The 14,344-nt window shown below is 62.8% G+C and overlaps 1 protein-coding gene across 2 annotated transcripts in view; it reads left to right on the top strand.

The window, feature by feature from the left end:
- The window catches only part of SLIT1 (slit guidance ligand 1), a 166,603-nt gene that overhangs the window by 115,694 nt on the left and 36,565 nt on the right, over positions 1-14,344 (top strand). Inside the window, exons 5-14 of one of the 2 annotated variants that reach the window (XM_038410981.2) lie at positions 2,266-2,337; positions 3,529-3,600; positions 4,907-4,978; positions 5,737-5,900; positions 6,311-6,461; positions 9,340-9,411; positions 12,112-12,183; positions 12,656-12,727; positions 12,893-13,036; positions 13,543-13,706. In XM_038410981.2, the coding sequence (XP_038266909.1) occupies positions 2,266-2,337; positions 3,529-3,600; positions 4,907-4,978; positions 5,737-5,900; positions 6,311-6,461; positions 9,340-9,411; positions 12,112-12,183; positions 12,656-12,727; positions 12,893-13,036; positions 13,543-13,706 (1,055 nt within the window). The remainder of the gene's footprint in view (positions 1-2,265; positions 2,338-3,528; positions 3,601-4,906; positions 4,979-5,736; positions 5,901-6,310; positions 6,462-9,339; positions 9,412-12,111; positions 12,184-12,655; positions 12,728-12,892; positions 13,037-13,542; positions 13,707-14,344) is intronic. The other variant, XM_038410982.2, reaches the window with a different exon arrangement.

Genomic DNA, 14,344 nt, shown 5'->3' with positions numbered 1-14,344 from the left:
GCTGGGGCCACAGGCCCTTCCTGGCTGCAGGGAAGCTGCTCCATGTTTCCTCTTTGGTTTGGATTTAATGCGCTGCCTGCCAGGGAGCGCCAGTTCCAGCCCCAAGGGGTCAGGACTGCGGGAGGAGTGAAGTCTCCCCGTCATCCCCCCGAGTGTCTCTGCCTCTCGCTGGCTCGCATCCGGTCAGTGCTGCCCGGCCCCCACCAGATGTGTGGTTCAGAGTCAAGCCTGGGAGAATTCAATTCTGATTAGCATGACCGGGTGGTGTCCGTGTGCTCTGGAATCTGGATCCCATTGCACGGGATGGCTCTTGGCCAGCTTGTGCGGGCGCCGCCTTCTGCCGAGGGCAGCCTATGGCTCTGCCCACGTGTTCCTGATGCCCCTGCCAGCCAGGACAGAGCAGCTCCTGCCCTGGGGCCATTCGCTGGCGTCTGCACTGAGCCCTGAATGGGCTTTGGTGCATATGGGATTGAGCCAGAGCCCAGGGGACTCTCCATTGATTGCACTGGGCATGGGCCCTGTTGCTGTGGGGAGCCCCCCTCTCCCAGTGCTCTGCAGTGAGGACATGCCCGCCCCCCGCCTGCACGCAGTAGGGCCTGAACGGCCGTGGCCGAGTTAGACGTGTGCGTGCAGTGCCCGTGGTGCCGGTGGCGGGATGTTAGTGGAGCTCAGAGATGGCCCAGCGGTGGGGCCCAATGGGGAGGTGTCTGCAAAGACTCTGCTGAGAGCTCCCCCATCAGGTCTGTGCTTGGGCTGCGGAGTGGAGGGGTTGGTCCCCATTGATGACCTGCACTTCGTGGTAGGACAGCGGGTGCGGCAGCAGGCACAGGGCAGAGCACAGAAACCCGGGGCTCTCCAGAGTATGGAGCAGGGTCTGGCACACTCGACACCAGAGAGTGTAGGAGCTCTACAGCCCCAAAAGCTTGGTCAGTGGTGGTGCTGCTGTGGTACCAGATAGTACACAGTGTAAGGAACCCGGCCGTGGGCAGCGCTCTGCTGCCCACTGCAGGCTGGAGGTGCGGTTGGGGATCCTCTGCAAACCTGACTTGGTGCCGACAGAGCATTTTGTGATGTGACTTTTGATCATTAGCCCAGCCTTGGGCCCCGGCAGCCAGCCCCAGGCGGTGGGATAAGGGGGTGTAATTGTTGCAGAGCAAAGGGCCAGGGTACATAAATGGCCGACACCCTGTCTCCTCGCACCTGATGGCCTGAGCCCTTCGCCCCTGCAAGGTGAGAGCTAAAGGGTTGGAGAACAAAGGAATCTGGTGACCTCCTGGCCCGGGAAAGGGACAAAGCCCAGAGGAGGAGAGGCTGGAGAGAGTTTCAGTTTGGGGCTGGCTGGGGACATGGAGTGAAGTGCAGATGTGGTTGTCTGGCTCACTGCCCTCCCCAAAATGGACCCAGCTGAGGGGTCCTGTTCTCTGCACCTACTAGCTCTGTGTTAGACCATGTTCCTGTCGTCTAATAAACCTTCTGTGTTATTGGCTGGCTGAGAGTCCCGTCTGACTGCAGAGTTGGGGGGCAGGACCCTCTGACTTCCCCAGGACCCTGCCCGGGCGGACTGGCTGTGGGATGCGCATGGAGGGGCAGAGGATGGTGAATGCTCCGAGGTCAGACCCAGGAAGGGGGGAGCCGGGGGAGCTTCTTGCCCTGCAGACAGGCTGCTCCCAGAGAGGAGACTTCCCCAGAGTCCTGCCTGGCTTCGTAGGGAGCAGCTCCAGAGCATCGCCCGGGGACTCCGTGACAGAGTTACCTGCAGCGACCCCCCATCGGCATAGGTGGATCCCACCCTGGAGCACTGCAGTGTAGATATAGCACAAGAGACGGGAGCCAGGTGGAGGGACGAATTCTGCCATCTGCCTGCCAGCGCCCGCCCCAGGCCTTTGGGCAGTGTAATGCCATTACACAGGATGTAGTTAACCTACCGCACTGCAGTGTAGCCCGACCCGAAGAGTCCTGGGGAGCACCTGCGTCAGTCCAGGGGTCACACAGGAAGCATGAAATTCCCCGACCCCCCTAAAGCAGGAGGTGATACTCTGGGGTGTACCAGGCAGGTCTCAGGGCCCCGGCTATCACACTGATCGCTAATGCTGCATGCTGCCCATTAGGGAGGCGCTGTCCCTGCCCCATGGCCTGGCGATAGCAGCCGGGGGCACTGAGCTGACCCGGCACGTCCCGGTTCCCCCGGCGCCTGCCCCGCTTTCAGGGAGGGGATGTCGCTTTTGGGGCTTCGCTGATTTCGCCGCCCACGTTTTGTTTCCCCAGGGACCTGAGCGAGAACCTCCTCCGGGCGGTGCCGAGGAAAGCCTTCCGTGGAGCCACCGACCTGAAGAACCTGTGAGTCGCCGTGGTCCAGCCGCTCCTCTGACCTGGCTCCTCTTCCCCTCTGGGATGGGCCCATGGAACTGGGCCAGGGGCTCCGCGGTGCTTTGCTCCAGGATCACGCACGCTGCGGGTGCTGGAGCGTGGGGAGTCCAGCTGGGGAAGGGCGGGTCTCTGGATGCAGCCAGCCGTGAGTCCCTGGGGCGTTCCGTGCTCTGCTGCTCCCCAGGGATGCAGACGGCCGAGCGCTGCACCGCCCGGCCCTTCCCACCCTCTGCAGTGGGAGCGCACGGGGCAGCAGGACGCCCCAGCAACCTGCCCCCCTCTGCCTGCCATGACCGATGGCACACGATGCCGGGCAGCGGGGGGCAGGATGATCCACCAAGCATGGCAACGAGGGGGGCTCAGCCCAGGAGAGCCACATCTCCATGGCTGGGGGGCTGCCCCTGGGCAAAGCCCTGGGCTCACAGCTAGGATGCATGGTGGTGCCCAGGGGCCCCAGCCCGGCCCTGGGGCACACCTGGGGCAATATCTGCTTAGTTCAGGCCAGGAGGGGGCCCCATGAGGGCAGATATTGCATAAGCCTCCCCCCAGCTCTGCCAGCGCCCCTCACTCCCAACGCACAGCCACTGCTATCCCAGCTCTGGGCTCCCCCCCAGCTCGGCTGGTGCCCCTCACTCCCAACCCGCAGCCCTGCTATCCCGGCCCTGGGCTCCCCCCCAACTTGGCTGGTGCCCCTCACTCCCGACCCTCGGCCCCCTGCTATCCTGGCCCTGGACTCCCCCCCAGCTTGGCCAGTGCCCCTCACTCCCGACCCTCAGCCCCTTGCTATCCCGGCCCTGGACTCCTCCCCAGCTCGGCTGGTGCCCCTCACTCCCGACCCTCGGCCCCTTGCTATCACGGCCCTGGGCTCCCCCCAGCTCAGCTGGTGCCCCTCACTCCTGACCCTTGGCCCCCTGCCATCCCGGCCCTGGGCTCCCCCGCAGCTTGGCCAGTGCCCCTCACTCCCGACCCTCGGACCCCTGCTATCACGGCCGTGGGCTTCCTGCAGCTCGGCTGGTGCCCCTCACTCCCGACCTGCAGCCCCTGCTGTGGCTGTTCTGGGGTTGACATTCCTCTGCCCAGCTCAGGGTGCCGGCCCGGCCTGCAGACTGTCCTGGGGCCTGGAGTCTGTTCAGCAAAGCTGGGTCCCCTTTTGTTGTGCAGGCAGCTGGACAAGAACCAGATCAGCTGTATCGAGGACGGGGCCTTCCGTGCGCTGCGGGGCCTGGAGGTTTTGTAAGTGGGGTGGGCACGGGGCATGGGGCACGGGATTCGGAGCCGCGGGTTCGGCTGTCCTGGGGCGGGGGGAGCTCCCACCTGCCCGGCCTCCAGGCACCAGCTCTGGGAACAGGCTGTCTGGGGGTGGCCAGCCCGGCCAAGCCTCGCTGAGCAAACTGGGGCCAGTCCTGGGGCCCCCAGCCTGGAGGGCCTGCTGTGGGCCTTGCTAGCCAGGCCTAGCCCAGGGGTGTGACTCGCTCTCTCCGCTCCTTCATGCAGCCTCCCCAGGGTGGCATACGTCCCGCTTTTCAGCTCCGTCCCGGTCGTCCCGACTTTGTAAAGAAAAATCGAGAGAAAATTGGGGATTGGGCCCGTTTGCTCTTCCCAGCGGCTCGGCTGGCAGGAGCACACAAGCTGCCACTTCACCACAGAGTCGGGCGCTCGCCTTGGGGGGCCACGGAGGAACACTGCTGGGGGGCACAGAGCTCACGGGTTTCAGCCCTAGTTGCTGGGGGGGCGGGGGGGTCAGTCGCATGTGGCCTGGAGCTCGGACGCTCAGCCCAAGCCCCAGTCGCCAGCAGCACAGAGCTGGGGGGGTGGTGGGGGGGATCAGCCCCAAGTGCGGGCAGCAGGGGGCATGGAGCTGGGGGGGGGTCAGGAACTCCTTGGCCCCGGGCACCTCTGCCCTCTCACAGCCCATGTCGGGCCTGCCCCAGCGCCTGCCCCCTCCCCGGCCCCCTGCACTCGTCCCAGAACCTCTCAGAGCCAGAGCCAAGTGGCTCCTCTTAGCCACTCAGACCCGTCTGTGCATCTGTCTGTTCGCCCGGGGGGGTCCCCACTGGCTGGTCTGTCCCAGCGGGGGGACACGTGGGAGGGGAGGGGCTCTGGCTGGTCTGTCCTGGCGGGGGGACACCTGGGGGGGGCTCTGGCTGGTCTGTCCCGGCGGGGGGACACGTGGGGGGAGAGGGGCTCTGGCTGGTCTGTTCTGGTGGGGGGACACGTGGGGGGGGCTCTGGCTGGTCTGTCCCAGTGGGGGGACACGTGCAGGGGGGCTCTGGCTGGTCTGTCCCAGTGGGGGGACACGTGCAGGGGGGCTCTGGCTGGTCTCTCCCGGCGGGGGGACACGTGGGAGGGGAGGGGCTCTGGCTGGTCTGTCCTGGTGGGGGGACACGTGGGGGGGGCTCTGGCTGGTCTGTCCTAGTGGGGGGACACGTGCAGGGGGGCTCTGGCTGGTCTCTCCTGGCGGGGGACACGTGCGGGGGGGCTCTGGCTGGTCTGTCCCGGCGGGGGCGGGGCCCTGACCCGTCTCCATCGCCTCCTGCAGGACACTGAACAACAACAACATCAGCGCCATCCCCGTGTCCAGCTTCAACCACATGCCCAGACTCCGGACCTTGTGAGTGCGGGGGGATGGCTGGGGGGAGGGGCAGGGGGAGGGCAGGGGGGCTGGAGCAGGGTGTACAGTGGGGGGCTGAGGGCCATTGAACCAGGCTGTAACCCCTGGATATGGTGGAGCCCAGTCAAGCCAGGGAGCACTGCAGCCCCCCCCGCACCCCTAATCCCAGCACCCGTGGGGGCAGGAGGTCCTGGGGGATGGGTGGAAGGCAGGGCCCTGGGTCTGGGCTGGACTCGGGGGGGGGTGACATGCTGCTCCCTCCAACCCAGAGTGTTGCAGAAGCTTTTGGCCCCCCTTTGTTCCCACGCTCTGGTGCTGCCTGCGGCACCTCACCCATTGCCCCTACCGGGGGTCCCCGTGTGCCCCTGGAGCTGGGGTTGTGGGCTCTGGGGGGCTGGACCTGGAGAGTTGGGGCTGTGGGTGCTGGGGGCTGGTGCCATGTGCTCTGGGGGGGGCTGGACCTGGGGGGCTGGTGCCATGTGCTCTGGGGTGCTGGACTTGGGGGACTGGGGCTGTGGGTCCTGGGGGGCTGGTGCTGTGGGCTCTGGGGGGCTGGACCTGGGGGCTGGTGCCATGGGTTCTGGGGGCTGGACTTGGGGGGCTGGGCTGTGGGCTCTGGGGGGCTGGTCCTGGGGGGCTGGGCTGTGGGTGCTCGGGAGGCCCAGCTGGGGGTTCCACAGGAGCTGGCAGCCCAGGGACGGGCAGCTGGGGATGTCCCCGCGGGGCGACCCTGACACTGACCCTCTGCCCTTCCCCAGCCGCCTCCACTCCAACCAGCTGTTCTGCGACTGCCACCTGGGCTGGCTTGCGGGGTGGCTGCGCCAGCGCCCCGCCATCGGGCTCTTCACGCAGTGCGCCGGCCCCCCCCCTCTCCGCGGCGCCAGCCTGCCCGAGCTCCAGAAACACGAGTTCAGCTGCTCAGGTCAGGGGGCTGCTGTGGCTATGGGGGCCCTGCCTGGGGGGTGTCTGGGCTGCGGGGGGGCCCTGCCTGGGGGGTGTCTGGGCTGCAGGGGGAGGCCCTGCCTGGGGGGTGTCTGGGCTACGAGGGGGGGGCCCTGCCTGGGGGGTGTCTGGGCTGGGGGGTGTCTGGGCTGCGAGGGGGGGGCCCTGCCTGGGGGGTGTCTGGGCTGGGGGGTGTCTGGGCTGCGGGGGGGGGAGCTGCTCTGGGCTGCCGGGGGTCTGGTGCCCAGGGGAACTGAAGAGGCTCTTTGGGAGGTGAGGTGAGGGTGATGCCGTGTCTCTACCCGGCCCCGCACCAGCCACTCCCTCGAGCTCCCTGCCCCTGTCCAGGCCGTGTCCCCGTCTCATTCGGCCGCTGCTCTGCTTCCCCAGCAGGACAAACGGACACCCCCCACGCCCAGGTCTGCAGCCTCTCGTCCGGCTCCTGCCCCGCCATGTGCACCTGCAGCCACAGCGTGGTGGACTGCCGCGGCAAGGGGCTGACGGCCATCCCTGCCAACCTGCCCGAGGGCATGACAGAGATGTGAGTGCGCCAGTGCTCCCCGCCGGACCCCCAGCAGCCCCACGGCGACACAGGGCACAGCAGCTGGGCCCAGCCCCACCCCCAGGGGACAGGGACGGGGACGGCTCTGCAGGGCCAGGTGGGGCCAAAGGAGCAGACCCGCCTGTGTCCGCTGGGCATCGGGCATCCTGCTTGCCCAGGGAGCCCCCGGCAGACACCGACCTGGCGTCTGCTCACAACCGGCTGGCTCCTGATGGTGGCCAAGGCGATGCCAGGCGTGTCACATCCCGCGTGTGGCCCCCGAACGCCTGGCTGACCGCGTGCCACCTGGGAAAGGAGTCACTCGTCATGGCAGCCCTCGGCAGCAGGAGGGTAGGGTCGCTCCAGCAGCCCTGCCGCTAGCCAGGCTGGAGCCGGCCCTTGGACAAACCCGTTGCCCCAGTGTAACGAGCTGGTTCTGGCGGGACCCCGCTGAGAGTACCAATTCAGCACAAACTGCTCAGAGCAGGGCAGTCACAGCCCAAGGCTGGGGTTTCTGTGCACACCAAGGCAAACCAAACCAGCCAGACAGGGAGGACTTTGGTTTTACACCCATGGCTAACCACAAGTCACACAAGCAATTCCCTTAGACACTCCAGTTTCCCAGTATCACCACCAGTGCCACTTGTTATTGGGACAGATGGTTATGAAAACCAATACCCCAGTAAAAGAAAAAAGCTTCTCCTGATCCCAAAGGACCAAGCCCCAGACCCAGGTGTGATGTTATGAGTGTAATATAATATCTCACTGAAAGGTGACAGGGCCAGAAAGAGTTAATGAACTACTAGACTGACCTGACTCAGAGCCGAACTTTAAAGACTGGGGAGGAAGAGATGGAAATGGAGCGAGCTGTGAAACGCAGCCGGCATTGTGAGAGAGAGAAGGGGAGCCGTGTGCTCAGGGCTTGTGATGTCAGCAAACGAGTCTTGGCTATGGCTATGGCTTTGATTCAAAGACCAAAAAGCGAATATTAATATATACTTGAGTGAAATAGTATTATTGTCTATGTCTCTTTGAAGGTTGTGGTAACCTGTATCTGAACTGTTTAATGGATAAATTACCCTCTGCTAATTGCCAGGATGTTTGGGAGAAGGAAGGTTGAGCCTATTGTCTTCTCAGGCCAAGAGGCTGCTGGAAATGTATAAAAGCCTTGGGACACGATCCTTCATCTCAGATCTGCTTTGGGTTTCAAGAAGGGGAAACCCTGAGCCACGAGGATTGAGATCCCCAGTCGCTGACTGGAGTCACCCTGAATATGGACATTGGACTGTAACCTGTGGCCTATTTCTAAAAGGACATTTGGCAACTACAAACTCACCATCTCAGCTATGTACCTGGACCTCAAGAACTGAATTCAAGTCTGTCTGTATATTGATCTTTCAACCAACTCTCTCTCCTTTCTTTTTCAATAAATGTTAGTTTAGTTAACAAGAATTGGCTCCAGCGTGTATTTTGGGTAAGATCTAAGTTATCATTGGACCTGGGTGTGTGGCTGATCCTTGGGGTTGGAGAATCTTTTCTTTTATAGGATGAGATAAGATTTTCAGTAACCATCATCATATCTGACATGGGTGTCTAGATGGAGTACTGAGGCTGGCACTTTAAGGGAACTGCGTTGTGTGGACGTCTGAGTACCCAGGGAGGTGATACAGAGGCTGGTTTGGGCTGGTTTGGTAACTCTAAGTATTGGAATATCCACCAGCATCTGGGGTTTGTCTGCCCCGGTGTGTTTGCAGTTCACCCTGATTGAGTGACCTCAGCCGGTTCCCACAGGCAGCACCGTCACACCAGGTCAATATACAAATCAGATCTTACCCACAAATCACACTGCTGCCAATTCGTTAGAATCTAAAACCTAAAGGTTTATTCATAAAAGGAAAAAGATAGAGATGAGCTAGAATTGGTTAAATGGAATCAATTACATCCAGCGATGGCAAAGTTCTTGGTTCAGGCTTGCAGCAGTGATGGAATAAACGGCAGGTTCAAATCAAGTCTCTGGAGAACATCCATAGCTGGGATGGGTCATTCAATCCTTGGTTCAAAGCTTCAGGGTAGCAAAGTCCCTCCAGAGGTCAGAAGCAGGATTGAAGACAAGCTGGAGGAGCTGCAGCAGCTTTTTATAGTCTCTTGCCATGTGGTCTCTGCTTTCTTTGTCCCAAGAACATCCCTGCCCATCCCATGGCCTGGAAACACCTCAGAGTTCTGTCCATAGCAGGTCCCTGCACACCTTGCTGAGTCCCCAGGCGTCTGCCTTCTCTCGATGGGTCAGTTGTATCGCTGACCGTCCTTAATGGGCCATCCAGCAGGCTAGGCAGAGCTGACACCAACTTGTCTGGGGTGTCACCCAGAAGCAGAGCATAAATTTAAACTACAGACAGTATAGAGCCAATACTTATATCTTTAAATACAAAAATGATACATGCACCCAAACAGCATAACCCTAACCAGCAAACCATAACCTCGTCTTAGACACCTTATTTGACCCCCTTTATACAAGATTTGGTGCCACTGCAGGACCTTAGTTGCAACAATGATCTATACAGTTACAGATTATGTAAATAACATCACACCTGGTTCCCCGACGACCTCCCCAGGGGCCTGTGGCCCTGCTCGCCTCTTCCCCCAGGACTTTGCCCAAACTGTAACTAGAGCGAATCTCCATCGAAAACTCCAGCTGAGCCAGCCCAGGGCGAATCCACGCCGCAGAGAGCACCCCTGCAGGGAGAGGTGGGGCTGGGGCAGCTCCCCCCACACCAGCAACCCCTTGTGCTCCCCACAGTGCCCCTAGCTGGGAGAGGCCAGGCTGCAGTAGGCAGCTAGCAGGACGGGCAGGTTTGGTTCATTTTCTGTCTCCCCACAGACGCCTGGAGCTGAACGGGATCAGATCTGTCCCCCCTGGAGCCTTCTCTCCCTACAAGAAGCTGCGGCGGATGTAAGTGCCCCGAGCCTGACCCTGGGCGTGCCCAGAACTGCCCCCCATGCCCTCTGCCCCATTGCCCCCAGCACCTGCCCCATGTCCCTGCTGCCCCCTCTGGAGTCTCAGCCTGTGAGGAGCCCAAGAGGCACTGCTCCTGTCCTGGGTACCCTGTGGTCTCTCAGCTCCGCACCCAGTGGAGTCCCCGCCACAGCGGGCAGGGCGGGGCCCCCTGGCCCTGGGCCCCTCTGCCCCAGGCTCATGCAGCAGGTCCCAATGGGGCTTAGGATGCCTGTGTGGTGAACCCAGCCCTCAGATTCACCAACAGCAATTCCAGGCCCCAGGGCAGCACAATCAATGGGCCCCTAGAAAGGGCCACCTGACATCGGGCGGGGCTGCCCCTGTGCTGGCTGGTGCCTGGAGCCGGCCCTGGCTGGCTGCGCTGCTGGGCGCGCTCTTCCGGCACGGCCAGGGCTTCCACGTGCCCGCCCGGCTGCCTGCGCTGGCAGGAGTGCCAGGATAGCGGTCCCCCTGGTCCCCCAAACCTGCAGGAGGTTTCTAGCTGGTAAGGGGTACTGGGAAGACATGGGGCCACCGGACGGCCCCATGCCAGCAGCTCCAACACCCCCGCCCCGCCCGCCCACGAAGCCCCGCCAGAGGACATGGCTGGGGGGCAGGGCTGTGCCGCTAGGACCATTCATTCTTAACAGCACAATCCATATGCTAACAAACTTCGTTAGGTTTCAGAGTAGCAGCCGTGTTAGTCTGTATTCGCAAAAAGAAAAGGAGTACTTGTGGCACCTTAGAGACTAACAAATTTATTAGAGCATAAGCTTTCGTGAGCTACAGCTCACTTCATCGGATGCATTTGCTGGAAAATACAGGGGGGAGATTGATATACACACACAGAGAACATGAAACAATGGGTTTATCATACACACTGTAAGGAGAGTGATCACTTAAGATGAGCCATCACCAGCAGCAGGGGGGTGAAAGGAGGAAAACCTTTCATGGTGACAAGCAAGGTAGGCTAATTCCAGCAGTTAACAAGAATATCAGAGGAACAGTGGGGGGTGGGGTGGGAGGGAGAAATAACATGGGGAAATAGAAAAGGAGTACTTGTGGCACCTTAGAGACTAACAAATTTATTAGAGCATAAGCTTTCGTGAGCTACAGCTCACTTCATCGGATGCATTTGGGGAAATAGTTTTACTTCGTTAGCATGTGTATGGCTGTTTTACCTTGGCCAGGACCGAGTCAAAGGCACAGGAGTTGGTAAAGGCCGGCTGGCAGAAGCTTAGTTTGGACATACGGGAGGCACTAATAGTGTGTTACCGGAAAGTGGGGTGACTGTCCTCCCTAGCCTTCTTTCATACAATGTGGGGGGCTGCTGGACCCTCAATGACACCTGGAGGTACAGGTGGCCCCAGGGGCCCAAAGCATCATTTTACACCTGGCTCTGTTTAATGGATGCAGGTGTAAAATTGTAGACAGGTAACGGGGTGTCAGAGGGGACGGGGAGAGCGTGGGGGTCTGGGGCTGGGCGGGGTTACATGGAGGGTCACATGCCCCCCCTCGTGTCCCTCCCATGAGTGCAGTACCAGCAAGAAATTATTTCTACTTGCACCACTGGCCGCCGGTACCACCCCGCACACCTAGGAGCCCTATGGCCTGGCTGGGCGATTTAAAACGGCCCCACTGCCGAGTTCCCTCGAATGTTTCCCACCTGTGTGTGGAATGAATTTTGTTACGTGCCCCAATATGGAGGTGAGGTGGGACACGACCCTGTGTGACACATCACCTCCCTATTCGTGCACATAACAAAATCCATGTGGTGGGGGTGGGGCCAAGGGGTTTGGGGTGTGGGGGGGGCTCAGGGTCAGGGCAGAGAGTTGGGTGCAGGGGATGAGGGCTCCAGCTGGGGGTGCAGGCTCTGGGGTGGAACCAGGGATGCGGGGCTCGGGGTGCAGGCTGCCCTAGGGCTACAGCAGGAGAGAAGAACCCCCCCCCAGCTCTCTCTCCCCGCAGCAGGGCTGGGGCTGGGTTCTTGCCTGGGGAAGGGCACCCCCGCCACACCTGAGTTCGGGTACCCCAGCTGCGTCCAGGCCAGGCCAGGCTAGGTGGGGTCTGGGGGACGGGTACCCCCAGCCGCAGCAGGCCCCTGGGCGGATTCCCTGAGCACCTGCACGGAGGTAACTAGGCTGTTGCATGGCCATGTCACCTCCAGGGACCTCCCCGGGCCCTTTTACATCGCCCGGGCCCCTGGGCAATTCCCCCTTTGCCCCCATCACTGGCCTGCCAGCGCTAAGGACCAGGACTCGCAACCGGCCATCTCACAAGAACAACAGCTGAAGCTTCTGCCTGCCGGCCCACCCCCAGCCTCACTCCTGCGAGCCCATCACCCTCCCCTCAGGGCACCTGCCACAGCCCCATAACCCCCATCATCCCTGCAGTGCCCGTGGGGGAGAGACCCGTCTCCTGTCCCTCTGCCCCAGGGTGGTCAGTCACCCCACAGCCTTCTCCTCCCCACCCGGCGGAGGGCGACTGTGCAAAGACCTGGCCCCTCCATGGGGTGCTGTGGGGAGCAGTGGGATTCCGGCCAGCCCTGGGGGAGACACTCCCTGGGCCCCCCCAGGGCTGCAGCTGGGCGGGGCTGGTGTGGCGGACGGGGGCTAGGGAGGGAAGACAATGCTGGGCATTTCCCCCTTTGCCTTGCAGAGACCTGAGCAACAACCAAATCTCGGAGATCGCACCTGACGCCTTCCAGGGGCTGCGCTCGCTGAACTCCCTGTGAGTCCCCAGACTCCCCGGGCCACCCCCGGCCCCCGGCCCAGGGCTTTGCCATGTCCAGAGCCCCGGGAATCACACGGGGGAATCCGACCTCCACTCACTCCCAACCGGCAGCCCCAGCCCTGAGCCCCCCCACTCCGCCAACGCCCCTCACTCCTGACCCGCAGCTCCCTGCAGGTTTGGTCCTTGACCTCTCTGGCGTGAGGATGAACCGCCCTGTCCGTTGGGCGGCTCGGCTGAGGCTAGCCCATCGCACTGGGAGGTGGGTCTGGACTGGAGGCGGAGGTAAGATCCCTGGCCAGGACCAAGGCTTGGGGCCCAGCAATGTGGGGTGGCCCGTGCCGGGGGTCGGTAAAGCTGGGGGCTGCGGGGCTCCTGGCTGGGGTCCTGTGGGGATCCCAGTTTGCTGGGCCGGGGGCTCAGGTCGATGCCCACGGGTCTGCGTGCAAGCGACGGGCTCTGTCTCTTCCAGTGTGCTGTATGGGAACAAGATCACAGACCTACCCAGGGGCGTCTTCGGGGGACTCCACGCGCTGCAGCTTCTGTAAGGACGCGGCGGCTCGAGCAGGGGCTGAGGTCTGCCCGGCTCTGCTCTCGGGACCCCGGAGTGCCAGCCCTGGGGTCTGCGGTGTCCCCCTGGGCTGGCCCCGACAGGGCCCAGAGCAGGGCCGGCCTGCGTCTCTGTTTGACGTCTCCCTGCCCCCCCCAGGCTCATCAACGCCAACAAGATCAACTGCCTCCGTGCTGACACCTTCGGGGACCTGCAGAGCCTCTCGCTGCTCTCGCTGTACGACAACAAGCTGCAGGGCCTGGCCAAGGGCACCTTCGCCCCCCTGCGGGCCATCCAGACGCTGTGAGTGCCAGGCAGCGCCCGCCCCGCCCAGCCACCAACTCCCGGGCTCAGGGGGGGATTCCTGCCCCACCCTGTGTGGCCCACATGGGGCAGGCTCTGGTCCAGAAGGTGCAGCCTGGGGGGTGGGCAAAGGGACCTTCACACCCTCTGGATCCTGGGCTTCCCTGGGGCCGAGAGGGGAATAAAATCCTGGAACCGGGTAAGTCAGAGGAACCTGGTGGGGGTCCCAGCACCACGTGCTGCAGGCCCCCCAGCAGGGCTCGGTGGGGCAGCATGGAGGGCTAGCTGGGGCTGGGGGTCATGAGCTGCTCTGCAGGCCCCAGGGCAGTGCAGAGGGGCCCACAGAGTCCCTAGAGCTCTGTTGGGATTGGTGCTCCCCGCCTGAGCCCAGCTGCGAGCCAGGGCCCTGCCCATGTGGGGCCTGCACCCCCAGCTCAGGGCCTGGCCAGTAACGCTCAGCGCTGCGACCAGCTTCACTCTCTTCCCCTCTGCATCCCCCCCGCCAGGCACCTGGCTCAGAACCCCTTCATCTGCGACTGCCACCTGCGGTGGCTGGCGGATTTCCTGCGCACCAACCCCATTGAGACCAGCGGTGCCCGCTGCGCCAGCCCACGCCGCCTGGCCAACAAGCGCATCGGCCAGATCAAGAGCAAGAAATTCCGCTGCTCAGGTAAGTCCATCCCCTCTGCCCAGGGCCCTCCCTGCTCCCCCTGCTGCCGCGGGATCCCGGGGGCTGGGGGATGGAGGCAGTTAATCGGGGTGCTGCTGTTAGACCCAGGGAAGGCAGCTGGGGTCTCTCCAGGATCTTGGCCCCATTGGTGAAGGGAGCAAGGGGCCAGTGCCCCCCGTGTGCCGAGCAGGCAGAGGGTCGAGCTGGGGCATGGCAGCCAAAGGGAGCGGGGAAGCTGGAATCCCGGCTCCTGCTCCTCCAGCCACGGGCCCTTCCCTGGGGAACCAGAGCGTCCCTCCTCCCAGCCGCTATCGCTGCCTTAACGGAGTCGTGGGGTGCTGGGCACTGCAGACACCACGTCAGGCTCTGCCCTTCATAGCTCCCAGGCCACATAGACAGCAAGGGAGGAGGGGAAACGGAGGCACAGAGATGGAGGGGCTTGCCCAAGCTCAGCCGGTCTGTCAGTGGCAGAGCCGGGGCTTGAGTCCTGAGTGCCAGCCCACCAGAACCTGTGTCTCACTGAGCGAACCAAGGGTTGGAAAGAGGAGATCTCGCCAGGCACCACTGGCTGTGCCCAGCTGTCACCCTTCCCACGCGGGCCCCGGCGCCAGGCTGCCCCGCTAACGTGTTTGTGCCTT

Source organism: Dermochelys coriacea, chromosome 7, assembly GCF_009764565.3.
Source record: "Dermochelys coriacea isolate rDerCor1 chromosome 7, rDerCor1.pri.v4, whole genome shotgun sequence".
NCBI classification, from domain to species: Eukaryota; Metazoa; Chordata; order Testudines; family Dermochelyidae; genus Dermochelys; species Dermochelys coriacea.
The sequence above is the reverse complement of the archived record's forward strand: the minus strand, read 5'-3'. Positions and strand labels throughout refer to the sequence as shown.